The sequence below is a fragment of the Ornithodoros turicata genome, chromosome 2 (genome assembly GCF_037126465.1).
Source record: "Ornithodoros turicata isolate Travis chromosome 2, ASM3712646v1, whole genome shotgun sequence".
NCBI classification, from domain to species: Eukaryota; Metazoa; Arthropoda; class Arachnida; order Ixodida; family Argasidae; genus Ornithodoros; species Ornithodoros turicata.
In genome coordinates this window covers 50,389,636-50,410,646 of record NC_088202.1, presented here as the reverse complement: position 1 = coordinate 50,410,646, position 21,011 = coordinate 50,389,636, and the positions used below count along the sequence as shown (strand labels likewise).

The 21,011-nt window shown below is 45.1% G+C and overlaps 1 protein-coding gene, 1 long non-coding RNA gene and 1 pseudogene across 2 annotated transcripts in view; 1 reads left to right on the top strand and 2 right to left on the bottom strand.

Annotated features, from left to right (window-relative positions):
• Positions 1 to 12,375, bottom strand: part of LOC135383455 (uncharacterized) — an 89,369-nt gene extending 76,994 nt beyond the window's left edge. The window contains exons 1-3 of the mRNA XM_064612897.1: positions 12,245 to 12,375; positions 10,551 to 10,597; positions 8,928 to 8,966 (exon numbers count right to left, since the gene is read on the bottom strand). Coding sequence (XP_064468967.1) covers positions 8,928 to 8,966; positions 10,551 to 10,597; positions 12,245 to 12,338 — 180 coding nt within the window. The 5' untranslated portion in view covers positions 12,339 to 12,375. The remainder of the gene's footprint in view (positions 1 to 8,927; positions 8,967 to 10,550; positions 10,598 to 12,244) is intronic.
• LOC135386416 (putative nuclease HARBI1) lies at positions 1,225 to 2,702 on the top strand (annotated as a pseudogene).
• On the bottom strand, positions 3,967 to 4,629 carry LOC135383453 (uncharacterized). The gene is made up of 3 exons (XR_010419886.1): positions 4,600 to 4,629; positions 4,473 to 4,538; positions 3,967 to 4,167 (listed from the first exon to the last, which is right to left on the bottom strand). It is a non-coding gene; the product is annotated as an uncharacterized LOC135383453 (long non-coding RNA).
• Positions 12,376 to 21,011: the final 8,636 nt, after the last annotated feature.

Sequence of the window (21,011 nt, the reverse complement as noted above, 5' to 3'; positions counted from 1 at the left end):
ACTTTGTAATGAATATTTCTATATGCATATTCAGCGCATATTTTTGGTGCATGTAGGTATGTTTCTGTGCTAGCAGTACTGAAAAGAAAAACGAGCGCCAGAAGACTCTCTGATATACATAAACGATATAAGAGCCCGAATGTGCCGCTTCTTTATGCGCTGGAGCCCTCATCCACACCACATCTGTACCGAAGCGATGTAAAACTAATAGCGCGGGAGCGCCAAGCTCAGCCCTCATCTCCTATCCTTTACAGATGCCATCCAAGTGCAGCGCCACCGAGTAAGCGACTCAAAATACAAAGCTGAATGGCAAACCATTCCCCTCCCTTCCCATACATATGATATGTCCTATATAACAACCCAAACGCGACGCGTCTTTACCTTGGAGCCAATGGCACACCAAGGTGATCACACCTGCGATGCAAAACTATATTGCGTGAGAGCACCAATGTCATACCTCCTCAGTTTCTCCTTAAGGATGCCATCCATCCAAGTGCAGCGGCGCCCCAGGCAAGCAGAGCCCGACTCCACAAAAAACTCAACATCACATCACCTCATTGCTCGTCACTCAACATTAAACTCAACATCACATCAGATCATCGCCCATCAAACTCAACATCACATCATTGCCCATCATTCAACATCACATTCATTTTGAGTGATGTCATGGTGAATGATATCGATGATAGCCATAATGAGTGAATTCGCCGACCTATGTACGCGGGTGGCCGTACAACCCGAAGGAGTGGTGATGACAGTTTTGTGAATGCTGGAAGGGTCATGGGGGTCTGATGGTTTGCCTTAATGACGCATGGTTTTTAAACATAGTGGCTCCGTGCAAACCAGCAGAGACAACAGCCTTTCTGCTTGTTCCACAAGTGACGCCAAGTGAACCGTGCCTCCATGCATGGGCAGGCAGACCTCACTTCGCCCCCCTCTACGTCTCACCACCACCACCACCACCACAGATGACGCCGGCGAAGACGCGCAATGGCTGCCGCGCGCCACTTCACCTTCCAGCCAGTTCTACCGGCACCATCCTAGCGTGAGACCAAACACATCTGGGGCCGGATTCACAAAAGCATCTTACGATAAAAATTCTCGCAAGCCTGTCGTAAGGAAAAGTTACAACAAATAGCGGATTCACGAAGCGCGCGCGTCGTAAACTTCTTGCAAGTTACAACGAAATCCTAAGAGAGCCACCGAGCAGTCTTACGAGCAAAGATGGCGGCGTACCTAGCAGCCGTGGAGATTGAGTCAAGGAGGACTTTGAACCGTGAACGCGTTTTCAAGACAAGGACAGTGCTGGAAAGCATACCGGATAGCCATCTCCTACGATACTATCGTCTCCCACGCGCTTCAGTACAAAGCCTGTGCGACATACTGGCTCCAGCCTTACGGCGTCCAACAGCACGGTGCCATGCGATACCAGTAGATGTGCAAGTGCTTGCGGCGCTTCGCTTCTACGCCAGCGGGAGTTTCCAGTCAGTCGTCGGGGATGTGGCGTCTGTCAGCCAGAGCAGCACATCCCGTATAGTTAATGGGGTGACGAAAGCGATCGTCGAACTGGCCAACGAGCAAATAAGGTTCCCACGAACATCGCCTGAAGTCCTCAAAACAACTTTAGGTAATTTTCGAAACTCTTGTTCAGTAACGACATGCTTGATATGCACAGCTACACGACATGTGCACTTCATTTTTGCGACGGATGTAAATTATTGCAAAAAAGTTGTGTCTCTCTAATATGTTTGAACGACCCACAAGCATCACAGCACACGCATGATCGTACAGAAATATATTACTTCTAACATCACCTTCGCCCATTTCTAATGTGACCTTCTATTGATGTCCCCAGGGTTCCTCGACATTGCCGGGTTTCCAAAGGTTCTTGGGTGCATCGATTGTACACACGTGTGCGTCAAACCTCCTAAGCGTGAGCTCCGTGCAGCCTATCGCAACAGGAAGGGCCTCTATTCAGTGAATGTGCAAGCAGTATGCAATGCAGATTGCGAAATTACACAACTCACTGCTAGGTGGCCAGGAAGCACCCACGACAGCTTTATTTGGTCTATGTGCAACTTGCACGACGAGTTTAAGGAAGGCAGAATGCCTGAAGGATGGCTTCTAGGTAAGCGCATTTCAGTAGGTATCACATTAAATGATTATGCTTATCCTTACTACTAGGTGACTCAGGTTACCCTGCACAGCCATGGCTGCTGACACCTTTCCAGGCACCGTCAACTACCGCAGAAGAGAAGTACAATAAGGCTCATCGCACAACCCGACAAGTTATTGAGCGTACCTTTGGCGTGCTGAAAAGCAGGTTTCGCTGTCTTGACAAGTCGGGAGGGTGCCTTCTATACCCTCTGAAGTCATGCTGCAGCATCACTGTGGCCTGCAGTGTCCTGCATAACTACTGCATCCGCCACAATATTACCTTGATTGACCCTGTTGGTAAGTTTTAACATACAACGTAACTTTTGTGCAAGCAACACAGTGCTGATGCTTTGATCCCTTCACAGAAGCAGCATCCTTTGGCTGTGTGTGTAAAAGTGTAGCATAATGATACCTTTACATACAGCACTTCGTGTGCCATACTTCTTCCAGAGATACAAGAAGAAGAGCCACAGGAGTCAGGAATGCGAGACATGCCTTCCGGGGTTTCAGTACGAGACTGCCTGGTGGCACGGGTCTTCACATAGCTCAAGAAATGTTCAACAGCTGCCAGAGTGTCCCATCGTACAGTGAACTCTATTTTTGCAGCATTCCCACCCCACTGGCTGGAGGTATTTCCAGGATGTGGCACAGCAGAGAAAGACTTTGAAACCTTTCCGTCGATTATAAATGGAGCCTGAAGTTTTGAGAATTTAACCCGTTTCTTCCTTGAATTGAACATTGCCTTTCTAGGGTGCAACTTGGTCGTTACCCAGCAAATTGCCCTTACTAAACTGTCTGTAGGAATGCACACTAGCTAGTTTAGCAACAAATGCAATCATATCACCATTTGTACCAAGCCAGTACAGTTCATGTGAGTAGTAGGGTCTCATTTCTCCTCGAATTTAGCATACTGGAAGTTCTTCCACCTCAATTCACATGAAGTTAGAGTACATGTTCATTTCCCCAATTTTTGTCCTCCAAAATTGAAAAAAAAAATTTCCTGAAAACTTCAGGCTCTAGTTATAAATGATATGAAGTCTCTCGTGCACTAATTCCTGTGGACATTCTTCTCACCAACTGACATCATCTCACCTAATGAGATGTTGCTAGACTAACTTATTCACCCTCCCTTTGCAGTGCTGTCCCCTCTTGGTTTGTGCAGTCACGCGATTATACACATGCTAAAAGAAGTGACTTCAAGTAAATGGATGGTAGCTTTATACATGGCTGGACTGTACAGAATATATACAGCTTGTACAAAGTACTACTCCGAATGTTGCAGCAACAGTTTCAAGCTGCAGGGCAGCAGTGGGTCTCACTAGTGGGGGCACCCTGGACAGGCACTGGCTGACAGTGTCGGTCATTGCACTCTTAGCAGATGGCATCCCGGCATGTAGGAGGGAAAGATGCATAGGGAGCAGGGGAGGTATGTTTCTTTGCTTGTGGCATTTGGTAATCGATGTGTGCCTTATTCAATCTCACATGGAGGATATCTTTGAATCAGAAGTTGATAAAAGACCAGTAACAAATATAGCTTTCAATTTTATGTAGCAATATTACCTACCACTTTAATCCCATGTTAGGATCAATTACATACTTGCAAAGATCGGTTACCGAAAGCCACAAGCAAAGAAACTTGCTGGTCTCTATGTGTTTTTCCTTCCTCCATGCTGAGATACCATCTGCCAAGAGTGGAATACCCAACACTCCCGGCCATTACTTGTCCTAAGTGCCCCCACTGGGGCGGCCCTACTCCTGTTCTGCTACTAAAACTGTGTTTGTCTTTGCTGTGTGAGTAGTAGTACATTTACAATGTAACATTTTCATCTATGTTTCTGTTGTTTACTTGGGCAGCTCCTGCAGGAAGCGTCTTTACACCATATTTGTACTCTTGGATGGCTAAAATCCTGCCCAATATGTCGACTAGTGCTGCAAGGTGTCCCTCAATCTTTCGCTGGGTTTGTGCAATGTCCTCTGCGCTGCTGACCCTCGACGTGGAACGGGAAGCACCTGAATAAAAAAAAAATGAAAATCCTATATAATGCAATAAGAGAAGATATGGATCATGTTGGTGCGAAAAAATTCAGTATGCCGAGCTTCCACCTTCGAATATCACAGTTCGGTTAATGATGATGTTGGCATCCTATGTATAATCATTTTTGTTAGAATGGCATTTTCGTAAGCATCTGTGATATGTGTGCGAAATAAATTCCGTTCCTGCTATTGGTCTCCTCCCTGCCTCGGCATCGAATACATCTCAGTATTACACCTACCAGACAGTGTGACGTGCAGGCATACTATGTAATTATGCTAACCTCTGTGATGTGCAGTCAAAGGCGTAGCAGTGTCTGTTTGGTGCACCCTTGCCTCTTCCTCAGGTGCTGCATATACAGACATCACACAAATGGATGGTGGGTACAGTGCACACTTTAGATTACATACCTTCAACGGGATCAGACAAAACTGATCCAGTAGTAGAAGAGGTGGAGCCTGCAAAAAGGACACGTGAGGTGTAGAGAATGTACGACGAATGCGTGTATGAGCGGTCACTCACAAGCCGCATAGGCACGTCACTTACCCCTGCGCTGCGTGTCGTCGTAGTCGAGTACGACGTTAGCTAAAACACACAGTACAGAAAAACCATGTTAGGTGGTGAAACGTCCATCTAACAAAAGCAACTTACGTCCTCCTACCCCAATGTCGAAGCTGCCGTCGATGCCGGCAACTGTGCTCGCGTCCAAAGTGCCAACCACTCGTTCCTCAAGTGGTGTAAGGGGCGGCACGTCGGCGGCACCACCTCCAGTCCTTCCGAGACTGCGAATAACGCTTGCTCCTGTTTAACAAAGCACGAGTTGTAAACCGAAACTATTGAATATTCAAAAGCATGCCTCACCGACGTACCTCCGCAAGCTGTACACATCACTGTCGCTATACGTATATACGGTCAACGAATGAATCCTTACCTTTTTTCTTGTTGGCGCTTTTGTAGTCCGTCCACTTTTTTTTAACCTCTGCCGTCGTCCGTTTGATTCCTGACGCAGCGAAGACGCTCTCGGTTATCCCTTCCCATGCCTTGCTCTTCGCAAGGGATCCTTGTGGGCCATCACCAGTGGCATCGATGATTGTTTTCTTCGCTTGATACCCCGCTACCAGGGCTTCAATTTCCCGTTCAGTAAAATTCGGCAGCCGAGCGCGTTTCGCAGGAGGTCCCGCTGTCCCCGTACTACTACCATTACCGCCATTACCGGCACTGTCCATCATGACAACTAACGTAAGTTAGCTTTACAACAAAGCACGTGAGGGAGACGGGCTCTCATTGGTAGAATAAGTCAAGTTGCTATAGCAATAGCATACTCTCGGACACCGCCGTTCTTGTGTCGCTGTTGAATGTGACCGGAAACCACCCACTCGCCTACTTGCGTGATTGAATGCTTCTCTCTCCACAACGATCGCGCTGTGAATCCACTTTACGACTTTCTCTTACGCGCTTCGTAAACAGCGACATCGTACCGAATCTTACGCTCGTCTTTGTGAATCCGGCCCCTGCTTACTGGGACATTCCATTATCGGCGGTCGGGAATGATGTAGGGGAATACCATCTCATCTACACTATCATTTCATTTCAGGTGAATTTGTAATCTGTGCACCCTGTCATGTGTTTGCCCGGCCAGATTTTCCACACACAGCGTATATTGGCTTGCTTTAGGAGGGCCACATTAGTTTGAAGTATCAACTAAAACCAGGGAACCTTCGTGCAATGTTCCCAAGCAGCACACAATATTGGGCACATATTGGCTGGTCATTGGCGATACGGGTCCAATATCGGGCCCGTTTCGCCAATATTGAGAAAGTCCTGGCAATATGGGGCTCATATTGCCAAGTTTGAGCCAATATTGGGAAAATCCTGAGAATATGGGCCCCATATTGGCCCATGTACACCCCATATTGACATACACCCCATATGACCCGTGTTGCACAAATGCCCAAGCAGCACGGCAAGATTGGAGGTTGAAGCCTGTGAAATGCAAAATTCAGTACATCGTTACATCCAACAACTTCCCGCAGATGGTACACATTGTTCAAAACAGTCAAGATACGAGGCAATCTCATTGTAACGTTCACTAGAACTCGACAACTCAACTTTCCACGTTCTAGAAGCAGCCGCCATCTTGCTTCGCGATACCAATGCCAATAGCTCGAGCCGACTGAGAGCGAGTGTGGTCGTTTGAGCGAAATCACGCGTCGTACAACTAATGCGCATGCGCGACAGTTGGATCGGACGTTTCATACGGGCTAAAATGTCGCTGGTTCCTGTAATGATAACGCAATTGCGACAGGTCAAGTAAAAAACACAATGTTTGATAGCAAGGAATGGCTCTTCTGTAAAGTTAGGTGCTTTTAAGTTGCTGCAAGCAGTGTGAGTTACTGTGGCGTACGTCCGTCACCGTCACGAAAGTGTTTCGCTCCTTTGTACTCCCGGAACGAGTTGGAAATTTTTAGTTCATACTAGCGGTGTGCGCTGCGCCGTCATGCCGCCGCCGGTTAACTGATCGGCGCGCCGCCGTTGGTGAACGAAACTTAGGTTTTTTCCTGCGGATTTTACGAGACAACACAGTGAAAACACAAGTTTCTGGGAATAATATTGTGGCTATCCCATAGATCGTGCAGTTATTATGGAGAACTGGAGGTTCAGGTATCAGCGGCAATGAAACAGCAATGGTATTGGCACCGCCAGCAAAAGATGATAGCAGCTTCGAGGAGTGCATCGGGGGAAAGATTGGGAGAAAGAAGACAAACATGCTAGTGTGAAGTAGAACACAGCACGTGCCTAATTTTCAGGCCCAGGCCCGGCTGCTACGGCCCGCATCAGGCCCGGGCCCGACATCTTCTATAGATTTTCAGCCCAGCCCCGGTCCGAACCGACCCCGCCGGTCCAGACCCAGCCCGTACCCGACTGTTTCCATGCTCAGGCCCGGTTCCAGCCCGCCTCTGCTCTATACACTCTTACACCCGTACCTTTTATTGTAACTTTTAGAAACATGCAACGTCTATATAGACGTAGATTTCGAGATTTATTATAGGTTACACCACTGTACCGTATATTTAGAGGCTAAAATCTACCGAAATCATGTCTTTAGAGCAGCAACAGAAAAAACAAAAACAGCTTGTTGTAACCTATAAATGTACCCTTTACTCCGACACTGTAACTTCTAAGCAAAATTTCCAACGACTATTTCTTTGTTAGATTCTTGTCGTTTGTTTTTCTTCTGTTTTGCAGCATAATGCCGCGTTCCAGCCTCCCATTCGAGACGACAGTTGCGAATCTACGTGCACGCTTTTATTTTATATCTGTTTCAGCGTCATCTGCGTCGACTGCATATTATCACTGCTGTATCAACACGGATTGTAAGTTTGCAGTCTGGTATACTGTTAGCATGTTTCTTTCTACAGGGTGGAAAACCATTCCAATGCCGCAACCACCAATATATCCGCATTTCCGACAGTCTATTTCGCTGCGTAGCCGAGCCTGGTCTAGCCACACTCAGAGCGGTTTCCTTGAAACTCCGAACGCTCAACATGCGTCCGTCCGTTGACAGGTGCAATCTGTTTTCATCAGTGATTTTGCTCGTCAATGTTCCTCGCGTTCATCATAGCGCAGTCAGGAACAACGGGAATGCGAGATGTCGTTACCAAACAAGGATATTTTCGGTGTTCTGAGGGGAAGGTGTAGTGAGTGCGAAGATTGCAAAGAATACATAACCGAAAAGGAACATCATCCACTGCAGCTCTGGTTCACACAGCTTCATACACTGGGTAAGTGTACATTTTGTGCTATGTACGTGCATTAGTTTGATAGCAAGAGCTGTTAGCGCATGTTTGTTGTGATTATCGCAAGCGTTCTGCGCGGTCATGCATATGAACGCCACTTACGCTTGCTACTTTTCGGCTCTTACTTGGTCGCCAAGTCAACACACCGGCGTGCATTTTGCGAGCTGCGGATATATTCCTCGATATCTATAATTCGCAGCTTACTACTTGTTATATTCTTACGATGTGCTAAGACTCAGTCGCGAAGCGAACGCCTTCCCGCATTTATGATGTTCTCTCAGCGTACCTTGTGCTTTCTACGGATGTAATTCAGCAAAACATTATTTCGTCCACGTTGCTTCTAAATGCGGATGGAAGCTCTGCATTGTTCCAAATAGAGTTATACAACGCAACAAGTTTTACCATATTGATGATGATAATTAGGGGTTTCATGGCGCAGCGACAACGAGTTTTATCTTATTGCTCCTCCGATTTCACGTATGTAACGGTCAGATCACATTTAGTACGTACTTGCTGCTAGGTGTCATGCTAGGTGTTCTACTTCCATTAAACTTCTACTAGTTGCGAGTCTGCAGGTCTTCTGTCGTCATTGTTTTAACCTACCTGTCCGCGTCTCTTGGACTCCAATTGGACCCATATGGGCTGCCAAGATTGCCAATATTGGTCCAATATGGGCTGTCAATATTGGACAAATATGGGGAGTGCAACCAGGCTCCATATTGGACTAATATTTGCTTGCTGCTTGGGTTGATACCAGTTAAATTGGTCTCTGAAAAAGCAAATCGATCTGATCCGCTTCAGAATAACCGTGGTCGAAAATAGAGGCTACGCAATCTAAGTTGTAGAGTGCGATATTTATTTATCTCCGCTGCTACCTATAGCATGTAGGACATTTTGACGCAAGACACTGTCTAGCATATAATTCACTTAATATTGCTTACCGGCTCCTTAGAGCACAAGTCAACACCACCAGCGAAACACTGCAAGAAAGAGAGTTCACTAAATCAAGCCTATGTATCAATCATTCTCTGACGGATCACGACCCTTTCATATCATATTCTCACATCCGTACTGTACTCTATAGACCTATATCATGGAACAGCAGTGTTTCAACGCAGAGAAAGTTCATTCAATTAAAAGAACAGTGAAATGACGTTTAATATTGTAGAGACGCGACACAGACAAGCGGTCTGTGTCAGCAGCAACCATGCATGCAAAACAGTACCGCTTAACGTTGCCTTACACCTACGCAAATTTACAAAGTCGTTCCGAAAATCACCCCTGTTCGAAGTGCCGTGGCGTTAGAGGCGCGGCACGATGTGCTGCAGTCACGTTAGCAGCACAGTGTGACGAAGGAGCAGAGTGAAAGGAGCCATCAGCGAGTTCCCCGATCGTCACTCCCATCGGGTTCGTCCGCCGTGCAGTAACGTATATCACTTACGAAAATGAGTTTCGAATTTCTATGAACATCTTGTTCACTCCTTTTTGAGCCACAATAGAATGTCAATGCGAATTGAGAGCGCTCAAAAAGAACCCAATAGAATATTTATTGCCCGATGCTCATCACAGACTCTACCCAGTTATGTTAGTTATGTTCAGGCTATGTTATTCAGTACAATGTATGTTGAGAGTACTCTTTCTCTGCTTCTCTCTTCTCTGCTTCTCTCTTTCTCTCTGAGAGTACTCTTTCTTTGCTTGTCTCTTGCGGCTTAACCTTCATCATCCATTATGATTGATTGATTGGCACATACAATCCATAATTTCTATTCTTCATTCATTCTCCGTTCTCTTATTCTTTATTCTCCATAAAGAACTCTAGGACACATGAACGGGAAAGAAAACTATTTTTTATGTCCCTTGTTCACCATCCATTCTCATGTGACTCGTGCCTGCGGCTTCAGTGTGACACAGTTTTGTGACGCACTCTGAGAGTTTTGTCAAAGCGTCAACTTATCAGCTAGGTTTTTCATGCACCGCAAAATTTGGAAAAGCAATAAAGTATTTACACGAGTAAAATGTTAATTTACAGGACGATTGCAATGGAAGGTCAAGCAACATAAAAGGTTGCAACGTATGCGGTTCGCAACATGTAAGTATTGCACTGCGTGTCAGGTCATTTATAACTTTTAGCACAGGGTTACGACCCCTTTAATATGTGACATAGACTCTACGAGCGCGGTGCGTAGCACGAAAGAATGTGTTATGTGAAGCCAACTTGTCGGCACGACTGTGCCACGGCAATGTCGATCGCCGCGAGCTCCTGCACGATGGCCAACACGCGCAATGTTTATTCGAAATCGTGCCTTACCAACACGGTTCTCACGTGCTGTCTTGTGAGGTTTGGAGCGCGGTCAACTTAAAAAGCAATGATGACACTTAATATGTGGTAACACATTATTGGGGCCGAAATCACTACGTTTTGACATCGCTGGCACTCTTTGAGAGACATACAATGCGTTTCAGGTATGGAGGTGTAAATGGTTACATACTGCACTGACCGAATTGAACAACACATAGGGTGAACTCCAGAAATCAGACATCAAGCTCAAACATATGTAACTTACAGTTTCAACACCGAGCACGTCCGGCAGAGAAACCTTCACACAGGAAGCTGCAACATGAGATGTTCAAGTGTCAAATATCCCGTGATTGTGCGAGTGAAAGGGGGGCTTATGGAAATCAATGACGATAAATCTAAATGCATGACAGTCACTTCTCTGACAGTCCCATATATGTACAGATACACAACTCCGCATTCTTCACTGCAAAGAACTTCTACGTATAAATATCTCGGCATCACTATAACAAGCGACCTCACCTGGTCCTCACACATCAACTCCATATTGACTCAAGCAAATAAATCATTAGGCTTTATTAAGCGTCAGCTGCACCTGGCCTCACCTGGCAGGAGTATGTCACGAAGTCTCTCGCCTACACAATCTTAGTCCGACCACAGCTGGAACATGCCTCTACAATATGGAACCCATCCCAACATCTCTTAATCGACAAAGTAGAATCTGTACAGATCAGAGCAGCGCGGTTTATTGTTCGTGATTATCACCCTTTTTCCAGAGTCTCAGCCATTAAAGCCCAACTCTTTCTTATTCCTTATATTACAGTCACCCTCTTTCCCACCGCATTTACTGTAAACCTCCTCACATGTTATTCCCACGACTTGATCACCCGTGCAAAGTACTTAATCCACCTACGCGAACAAAAAAAAAAAACATCCTCTGCTCTCCGCACCAGCTGATGGTATCAAACTGGAACGACCATCCTGCCCACATAGCATCAGAACAAAATATATCGTCATTTATTTCCAAGTGCTATGATCATTTTCACAACGAACGAAATTCTTTGTTTTCAGTGAACGAATTTTGTGTATTTTTGTGTACATCGTTTTTGGTATTTGTATTGTTAGAACCCCCCCCCCCCCTTTATGTAATCGCCTTCACAAGGGTCTTTAAAGTAAATAAATGAAATGAAAGCATCGAAATGGGAAAGAAAAGAACACTACGAGAGTTCCTTTTCTGCCGTTAACCTTCGTGACATATGACATGATAGAGCACATGTCTGCATCATGCTCCCTCTGCGAGTCTTCATAGTGAATTCTCTCGTTTGTATAAGAACATGGCCAGGTTGCATCAAGGCAGGGTGATGCCCGTCTGTCGCATTATTGCAGACAGGGCTGAAGCACATGGTAAGCGAAATGTGTTATGATATAGGGCAATCAGAGTGATCAGGTAATTGTCACATCAGTTTGTCACTTCTTACAAAAAAAAAGAAAAAGAAAGAAAAGCCTCGTGCAGAGTTTTCGAGCTTTCTTCGTTAATATGCTGACGCAACAACAAGACCTTTATCGGGAGATGATGAATGGGGAGTCTCATCGCCGGGGGCGGTACTCTACACCAGTGCTGGTGGTGATGCGGGGAATGAAGTAATGAGCCCCTTCACAATGCTGACGCAAATGTAAAATTACGTGGAAAATGTTACGTCATAATGCATTAAAAATAACTAAAAACAAAATACCATAACATGCCATTCATTGCACGATGTGATGTAAAACATCCTAACAATTCCGAATGCTTAATATCAGCATTCGGTGTAGTGTAGTATAGTATAGTGTAACGTTGTTTTTCACATTTGAGTCATGTCCAGACCTCCATAGGGAAGAGAAGAATGCTGCTTAGACTGGAGAAGGTATGTGTCATAGAAGCAGGACGCTCTCCCCGGCGTAAAGAAATTTTAGTGGACTTACTGTGCATAGGAAGTGGTCTTGTGGAGGAGCTTGCAGCGTGCGGTAATACGAACGTTAAGTACACGAGAACCAGGTAGATAATGTTAGGATTCATGGCAACAACTGGAGAAAAGACTATATGCGCTAGGTGTGTCTATTATTGCCAGTTACGCGGATATTAGATAGCTTGTGTTTATAAACCCACTTGCTCGTATGTGAACAATGTGTCATAAATGTTTCACCGCAGGACGTGGCAAGAGTAATAAACGGGGGTTGTCAGTAGAATTTTGTGACTGACATCTGTAATGCCTACTTCCTGCTTTTAAAGAGTACAGACAAATTCGCCACCTGCGCGAGTTTACGCAGATGTACGTAGATGTTGGACAATAAATTGAAGTAGGAGTATCCAACTAAAAAAAATATGAAGAGGAGAAACGGTGAATGAAGGTTGTCACCGTTGCCTCGCAGATATTGCCCCAAAGAAAAAGACAACAGGCGAACGAGGGGACCGTGTCGGTTAGTTGTAGATTGCTAAAAGTACAGAATGCCTGGTTAATGATCACTATGACACGAAGAGTTTTTTATGCAGGTAGAAGGGCTCTGCAATCTGCCAGTGACATTCCTCAACGCGAGGTGCCTCCCACAATATTCTGCCGATTGCCATCTTTACTTCAGTGGTCGACGTGGTCCAGAATAGACACCCAAGATCGATTCGGGTTCCTTCTGGTAGTGGTTTATGAATTGGCGCTCAGATTTATGTGTGCACCGCAAGTCCTCAAGCTGACCGCGAGCAATGGGACACATCCGAAATGGCTGGGTATGCCTAATGCTAACGTGGCATAACGTAGTTGTTATGCACGCAACTGAGACAGAGAGAGTGTGTGACGTAGTCTATTTGTTTAGCAGTACGACCGCGAGCCAGATCACCCAAGGTCGCCATTTTCCCATGTATTTGTTCCTATCCCGATGCGTGCAATGCCGGAGGCCGCCCTTAGATACCCCATTGTTACCAGACGTTGGCTTGCGTGGATTGTAGCGCGCTAAAGATCCAGTTGAAGCACAATCCAAGCCAGGCCAAGTCACCGAAGGAGAAATGGACGACTGCAGCGCCTGCGGCGCCTGGTACGACAGGTACGCTATGTGATGCACGCAGCCGTGCACTAGATCCTTCCGATCGCTCAACACGTTTAAAAACGGACCAAAAAGTTAAACACGACAGAGAAAGTTGTTATACGCATTTTATTTGGACATATAAAGACTAGATTCATTCGCAGAAACAACAAAAACATTTTGCCGCTAAACTTAGCGCACTGAAGTGATCCGGAACGGCAACAGTGGGGTATCTAGTGGCGGCCTTCTTCGTTGCACGCTTTTCCGAGGTGAGTTTGGGGGACCTGCCGCGAGCCTTCCAACTTCTTATGTGGCCCTCCACAAAAGTGCGGGAATACACCATACAAAGACAACACGTTTGGAGCTCACCAGAAATTACAAAAGGAAAGGACTTTTGCCACATAGGTCACCGCAAGGTATTTGATGCCATCATGCATGCAACATCCAATGATCTAGAAAAAAACAAAAAGGAACAAGCACAAGAGCACATTTTCTTGAAGATATACACGATGCTGGAGCACATCAAACATCACCAAACACACTGGACGACAGGCGAGGCAGTGTAGAGATACCAGAGATACACAAGGCCAGAAATGTATTCCTCCGCGAGCTGTGTGTGTACGAGCGCGAGCCGCTGTCCCACTGGCATCACCGCGGAGCTAGCCGACTTCCCGTGGTTCGGGGATTTTTAACTCGTCGGTGCGGGGTGCTACCCCTCCTCAGACCGGCGAGGGAGACGTCGAGACGGCTTTTTAGGGCACGCTATGCGAGTGACCGGCGGTCGACGATCACGAGCTAATGCCGGTGTGCCGGCTGCGTTTCCCGTCTGTGCGAGGTGCTGGCCGCCACCGCTCCTGCGGCTATGGGCGGCCGGGGGTCCCCAAAATCCACCATTAAGAATAAATGTTTAAGAGTAAAACATTCAAGAATTATTCGCTTAAAAAATACACGGTTAAAATATATTCCTAAAATAAACCGCTTACTATCACCGCTTAGAGATCACGGTTTAATAATCCACCATTAAAATAAACTGTTTCAAATCCCCTCCATGGAGGCGACTGATTGCAATTTGCGCCGGGTTAGATCATGATATGTTAGGTTTGTTTAGTTTGGATTTCTTTTAGTTTGGGGTGGTTTAGGCTAGTTTGGTCCTGTGAGGTTAGTTTAAGCCCGTTGCTCGCAGTTTACGTTGCCTGCTCCAGCCTGGAGCGCACAAGCATTTAAGCGTCGCGCTGAAATGTCTAGAAACAGCACGTGCGTTTGCCAGAGAGCAAGCGATGTGTCTGCAAGCTTCTTGCTTCTTCTTCAGCATGCGCCGGGATGAGATGTACAGTTTCGTGCCCGCCCTGGAAGTTTCGCGATGATGATTCGTGGGAATAAAAACGCTAAAGAATCCACGGTTAACAATATACCGTTAAAAATAAATCGTTTCAGAATTCCCCCTAATCCACCTTATAGTTGCTAGAGTCATGTGGCTTTGTCCACTTCTTCGTGTTTGTAATTATGCACGTTAGCACTAGGCATACCTAGCCATTTCGGAGGTGTCTTATTGCTCGCGGTCAGCTTGAGGGCTTGTGGTGCACACACAAATCTGAGCGCCTAGCGCTCCTTTGCACGGAATAAAGTTCTTTGGTTGGCAGTTAAGTGCAATGTCTTGTCTTCTTTATATACGTCGTATATACGTGTATATATCGATTTTAAATACGAATCCGAAGGCGTGCACTTCACGCGAGACAGCAGCAGTTAAACTTCAGCCAAACCAAAGCTAGACGAAAAACGTAAACGCGAAAAAATCTTTTTTTTTTTTTGTCGCATTAGCGGCACAGATGTATCGTACCCCAACGCTTCTCCAGCGGCGGAAGCAAGCTGACCAAGTCAGCCAAATTTGGCTGACCTCTCTCAACACTTCTCTCTCAACAACAACAACAACAACGTCTGAACTGTTGATTACGTGAGATTAAAAAGGACGGAACATGACGCTGTAATACTTCACGTGTATATTGGCAGAAATGGCAATTATCTTATTATTTATAACTTTTAAAATCGTAACGGTGGTTAGCACTACTTCATCGAGCGGACGGCGTCAATTGACGGCTCAGCGGCTCAGCTCTGAAGCCCAGTGGAGCACCTCTATATGAGCACTACACCACTGAGCGCATGGAGTAGTCAGCCAATCAGACAGGGTGAATTCTGAACGATTTATTTTGAGCCGTTTAATATTGTACGCAGTTTATTCTGAATGGTCTATTTTAAGCCGTTTGATATTGTACGGTTTATTCTGAACGATTAATTTTTACGCCCGGATATTCGGGTGTTTATTTTGAAGCGATTTATTCTAACGATTTATTTCGGTATACACCCCTCCATGTCGGATAGTTGACAGTGGGTTTCTCGTCGGTTCGTCGGTGTGGCTGGTGTGGTCCGGCGAGAGTGAGCTCTGAATCCTGGACGTCGAGGTGGCTTCTGGGTGGGGGGGTTTTGAAACTCGTCCGTGGCGGGAGAGCTGGCAGTGGTTTTCTTGCAGGTTGCGGGATTTTGAAAACCGTGGGAGTATTACTAGGATTTATTTTGACAGGATTTATTTCGGCACGATTTATTTTAACACGGTTTATTTCGAAACGGTTTATTTTATAACGATTTATTTCGGAACGATTTATAAGATTTAAGTCATATGAGCACGCTGTTGAATATACAGGTTTAAAAATAGTGTGCTAACCGGAACGTTTTTGCTTTTACGCAATATTATTACCTCCACCTCAAAGTCTGCTGTTGAGTTGCGCACTTCGTCTGCGGAGTGATGTGAAAGGAGTTGGAGAGCTCTCTAAAGCGTTAGTGCACCTGCTGCCGAGTATCACTAGCAGATGCTGTGGGACAGCGCACGAATGACACTAGCAGCAACTGTCACTCTGTTAAGGTGACACTAAATTAATCATGTGACAGGGGTATTTGAATGTAGTCGTCATGGTACGTAGTAAGATGTTGAGCATGTATGTCGTTGTATTGTTGACTGACTAGATGAGTCACAAAATTAGTGAGCCCATCTCCTTATCTTTTATCCTACCACTCCCTATATCCTTAATTTACTGATTTGCTTTGCGTTATGTAGACGTTGAGCATGTATGTCCTGTCGTGCACGACACGTGGTGCAATGCCGCTGCACAATTTCGAGTAACGAAACATTGGTAACATCACAAACACTCCACGCGATGGAAGCAAACTGGAGTTCTCGGGTGTGCAAGAGCAACGTGCGTTGGGCAGAAGTGGATGTTTCTGATAAAGAGAATACTGCATAAGCGGGCGAGCTGAAGGACGAAATTCATCAAAGAGAATGCTCGAGCTGGGTGACACGGACGACAGAGAGGGCAGAGGACAAAGACAGATTTATGGGTATTAGTTCCCTATCATGACCACTCGTTTTTAAAAATTAGTGAAAGCGTTTGTAAGGTAAATATTGCGTAGAACTGAGAGGATGGTCACATACTGAATCTAAACATGTAAGAATTATAAAATTCTTTCGAGTAGGACTTTTTATTTGCATTTCAACAACCCCTTCTGATGCACTTCTAGCGCAGGAGAAACACGGGAATGCTAAGCCTAAACGAATTCGAAACTTGCCATCTTGCAAAATGTAGGGTCGTTGAATTGAGCTCAATTACCTCACTTTATTGAGGTAGGTCAGTTTGGGTTTGGCAGATTGGGTCCCCACCTCCCCCCCCCCCCCCCACACACACACTAGGTGGTGTGATAATTTTTAAAGTATTGCTACGCAGGTACTCAAAATACTTTCCTTCCTCGTCAATACGTATCCCGCACACTTCCCCGCCCTATCCACTGCACACTGGAGCTTCCCTTTGTGTTTTGTTTTTTACCTTTTTTTTTTCAATTCACGCATCTGTCATTTATCCTCCTGTACAGTCGGCTGGTCCATGTTTGGCCTTGCTTGTGAATTTTCCACTGCTTCACCTAGGTGCATGTGGAAAAATGTTAAAACTTTGTTGGGCAAGACTGCTGAACGCAAATCTATTGACAGTGTCTTTGTCGGAAACAGGACTCTAACCGGACAGGAAATGGTGGAAAGTTTTAATAGATTTTTGACGAACCAATTCTTGTCCAATAATAAAACGACAGCAGCCTCTGCGTATCTATCTTGCAGCTTTCCTCACTCACTTTTTCTTAGGCCAACAGATGAACACGAGCTCTTGTATTCTTTCTCTTAAAAATACTAAAAGTACTGACGTATATGATATGCAGATTACACCGATCAAAATGGTAGCTAAAGCTTTTCACTTTAGCTCTCATGGCTATTCAACTCTTGTATTTCATCTGGGGTCTTTCCACGCAAAATGCAATTATGGTGATACGCACATAATCTCAAATTATCATCCCATATCTATCCTTCCACTTTTTCCGAAAGTTTTCGAAAAAGTTATATACACCAGAATGGTAGATTTCTTTGAGCGCTTCTATATGTTAACATCCGCAAAATTCGGTTTCCGCAAGTTTAAATCCACTGCAATGGTGCTTTTAAATATGAAGGACGCCATATTGCAGAAATTGAAAAAAAAAAAACTCCTTACACTAGGCATTTTCGCTGATTACTCCAAAGCATTTGACTCCCTGAATCACAGTATTTTAATACAAAAACTTTCGTGCTATGGTGTACGGGGTTCAGCACGGTCCTACTTCAATCTTACCTCAGTAACAGAGTTCAAACCGTAGTTATTGACAACCTTCGGTCATCACCACGCCCTATCACGTGTGGAGTTCCGCAAGGTGGTTTGCTGGGACCCCTCCTCTTTAATATCTATATTAATGATGTCGTTAATCTCTGCCCCCGGACAAATTTTGTGCTTTACACTGACGGCACCAGCAAGTTTCTCTCTGGAACGGTTATTAACGAATTAATCGTAAGAGCGAATTCGTTGATGCACACTTTGTTGACATGTCTGAAGCGAACATGCTCAAACTAAACCCCACCAAATAAAAGCAACTGTTTTCTGACCAAGAAATCAGAAGATTAATGTACAGAATTGCCTCTACTTAAATGGGAGAAAGGTTGACATAGTTGATACGGTCAAGGTCTGAGTGTGCACTTTTCAGCCACATTGTCTTGGGATACCCACATACAGTACGTTTGTTCCAGGATTTGCTCCATTTTGGGAATACTGCATCGATGCAAATATTTTCTCTCACGTCAGGCACTAAAATCAATATACTACGCGCACATCAACTCGCATCTTAGTTACTGTCTGTTAGTTTGGGGAACAACTTCCAGGCATTCAATTTCCAAACTACTGGTTCTCCAAAAGAAATTTTTACGTATTCTAGAAGATGTGAGCTACAACTATATGACAGCGGGGCTATTCAAGAAGTATCGCATACCCAGAATTCGCAACCTTTATTGCTATAGTCTCATTCTGGTGTACAGGAGGGCACTTAAGGAAAACTTGAGTGACCTTCTGGACGTGGCGAGCTTAGAAATTACCAATCCTGCTTACAATTACCGCCACCCTTTAACAGTTCCCTTAAACACCCTTAGAAACTTCCACAGTGCAGGACATTGTATGGGTTCCACAGGTTGCAATATAATTTAGTTGGATTACTCAATGATAATACACGCAATTTGCTGTCTTTACACAGAAATGATTTGCTAACATATTTTTGTAATTTGGAATAATCACTACTGTATATAAACATTACATTGCTGTAGCATCGGTAAGGTTCAAAGTTGATCTTTGTTTAATTCGCTATTGATGATTGAGTGACATTTCTGTACTCGTTTATCATTGTGCATAGTGTTGCATACATTGTGATTATTTAATGTGCTGCTGTAGGGAGTAGAGGCCTTGTAAATTCTCCTGTGACTTTTTAGCCTCTGCTCCTGATCACTTGTTCGATGAAATCAATAAATAAAAATAATGCCAGAACGATTCTTAATAATTTTGCGATTTTGTTCAGAAAGTAACCGCAAGAGGGACAGATGCGTGACTTTATAGAGGAGAAAAAAGCATTACGATTAAGGAGGAGAAAAAGCATTACGTATCGTTCTGCGCTCCTGTGACTGGTGTTGTGGTGGTGGTGGGCTGATTTGTTGTGTAACTATTTCTTTCGCCAACTTTGTCCCCGCTTTGTTTGCGGCTTTCATGCCGTGCATGTCGGGTGCTGGTTGCTTTTGTCCAGGCATCCCCGCTATTTTGCATTGGGAACGACAGTAGCGCTGGCGTGATTCTTAATAATTTTGTCATGAAATTAGTTGAGAAAGTAACCGCCAGGGGGTTGCAGATGCGCGACTTTGTAGAGGAGAAAAACTATTACGAGTCAGTTCCAAGGTATATCTAAACTGGTAGCGAAAACAAGCGAAAATACTAAATCAGATCCATCGGCAAGGCTACCATCATGAGGTGCGAGCGATCCTGGGTGTTGACAGTAGAGGTACGATCGTGTAACACAAAAACTTTAGAACGTGGCCATGGGTTGTGTGCGTACTAATAGGTTATTCATAATTTCAATGTAGAAAAAACTTTCTGTTGCCGCACTCGTGCACATATACGAAATCATCTACCACCCGAGTACGTTTCCGTATCCTGCTCCTTTGCGCATGTGTCACAGTGGGCGTGTTCATCGGTGCATCTGTGTATCCATGCCGTGTGTCCATGCATTGTAATGCGGAGTTCGTATACTTTTTGGGTTAAACAGGTAGCGACGTTGACATCTCGGATCTGTAGGCCAAGATTAAAACATGTGAACTGATGAATACAATGCATCCCCTGTTGCAGGCCCCGCGAAAAAAAAATTTCATGGGACGAGCGGCCATGATAGCGTGAGAGTTAGCAGGAATCAGCTGTGCACCAACGATGTCATGTTTTGTTCCAATGGCTACTCATTGAATAAATGCAAACGTCTAATCACTGCATGTGCATATTGCTCTAGGTAAGAAATGGAGCTTAAGTGACCCTTCCTCGTTTCTGTGTGATATCACGGTGCCCTTCTGTTTGGAGTTGTCAAGATATGCGATAACTATATGTATTTCGTATTGATATGTTTCATTAAACCTGATACGATTTATTTTTCTATGTTCTCGTCTGGTACTGTTGCACGGGTGAGGAAAAGGGAATACAACGCAAACGAAGTGCGCTAACGAGAACGTGCCATAGTCAATTATGCACTACTTATTAGTCATACTGCTGACGTCACTTGTGACGCCATTTATTTACAATCGTAGTAGTCCACGCAACGGATGGATGGCGTTGACCGTCTCTATCATGGCGTCATTCTGAAGGCACAGGGGCCTATGGGGGTTGTGGTACCTGCTTAGATATACCTCGTCAGTTCCCTGCCTGGCTGTCGGATGGAGCAATCGCATCATCTGCGCTCCCCGTGACTGCTGTTGTGATGGGCTGCTTTCCTTCTGTGCATGATTCTTTTTGTTGTTAGCTATTGATGGTTAGCATATTTAATCTTGCTTTCCAGCCTCCGTATTATGAGTGTTTTTCTCCTTGCATGTCCAGAGCTGCCCAGACATGCCATGATGACGTCACAGCTGACGTCACAGGATATCCAGATCTTGTGGTCATTGCTGGAGATGCTTTGCAACCTGCCTCTGTGCTCCGTCGTGCCCAATGATGCCCAGTCGCCCGCACCGGTCGCCCAGATAGCGTCTTTGATTTTTAAATAAATT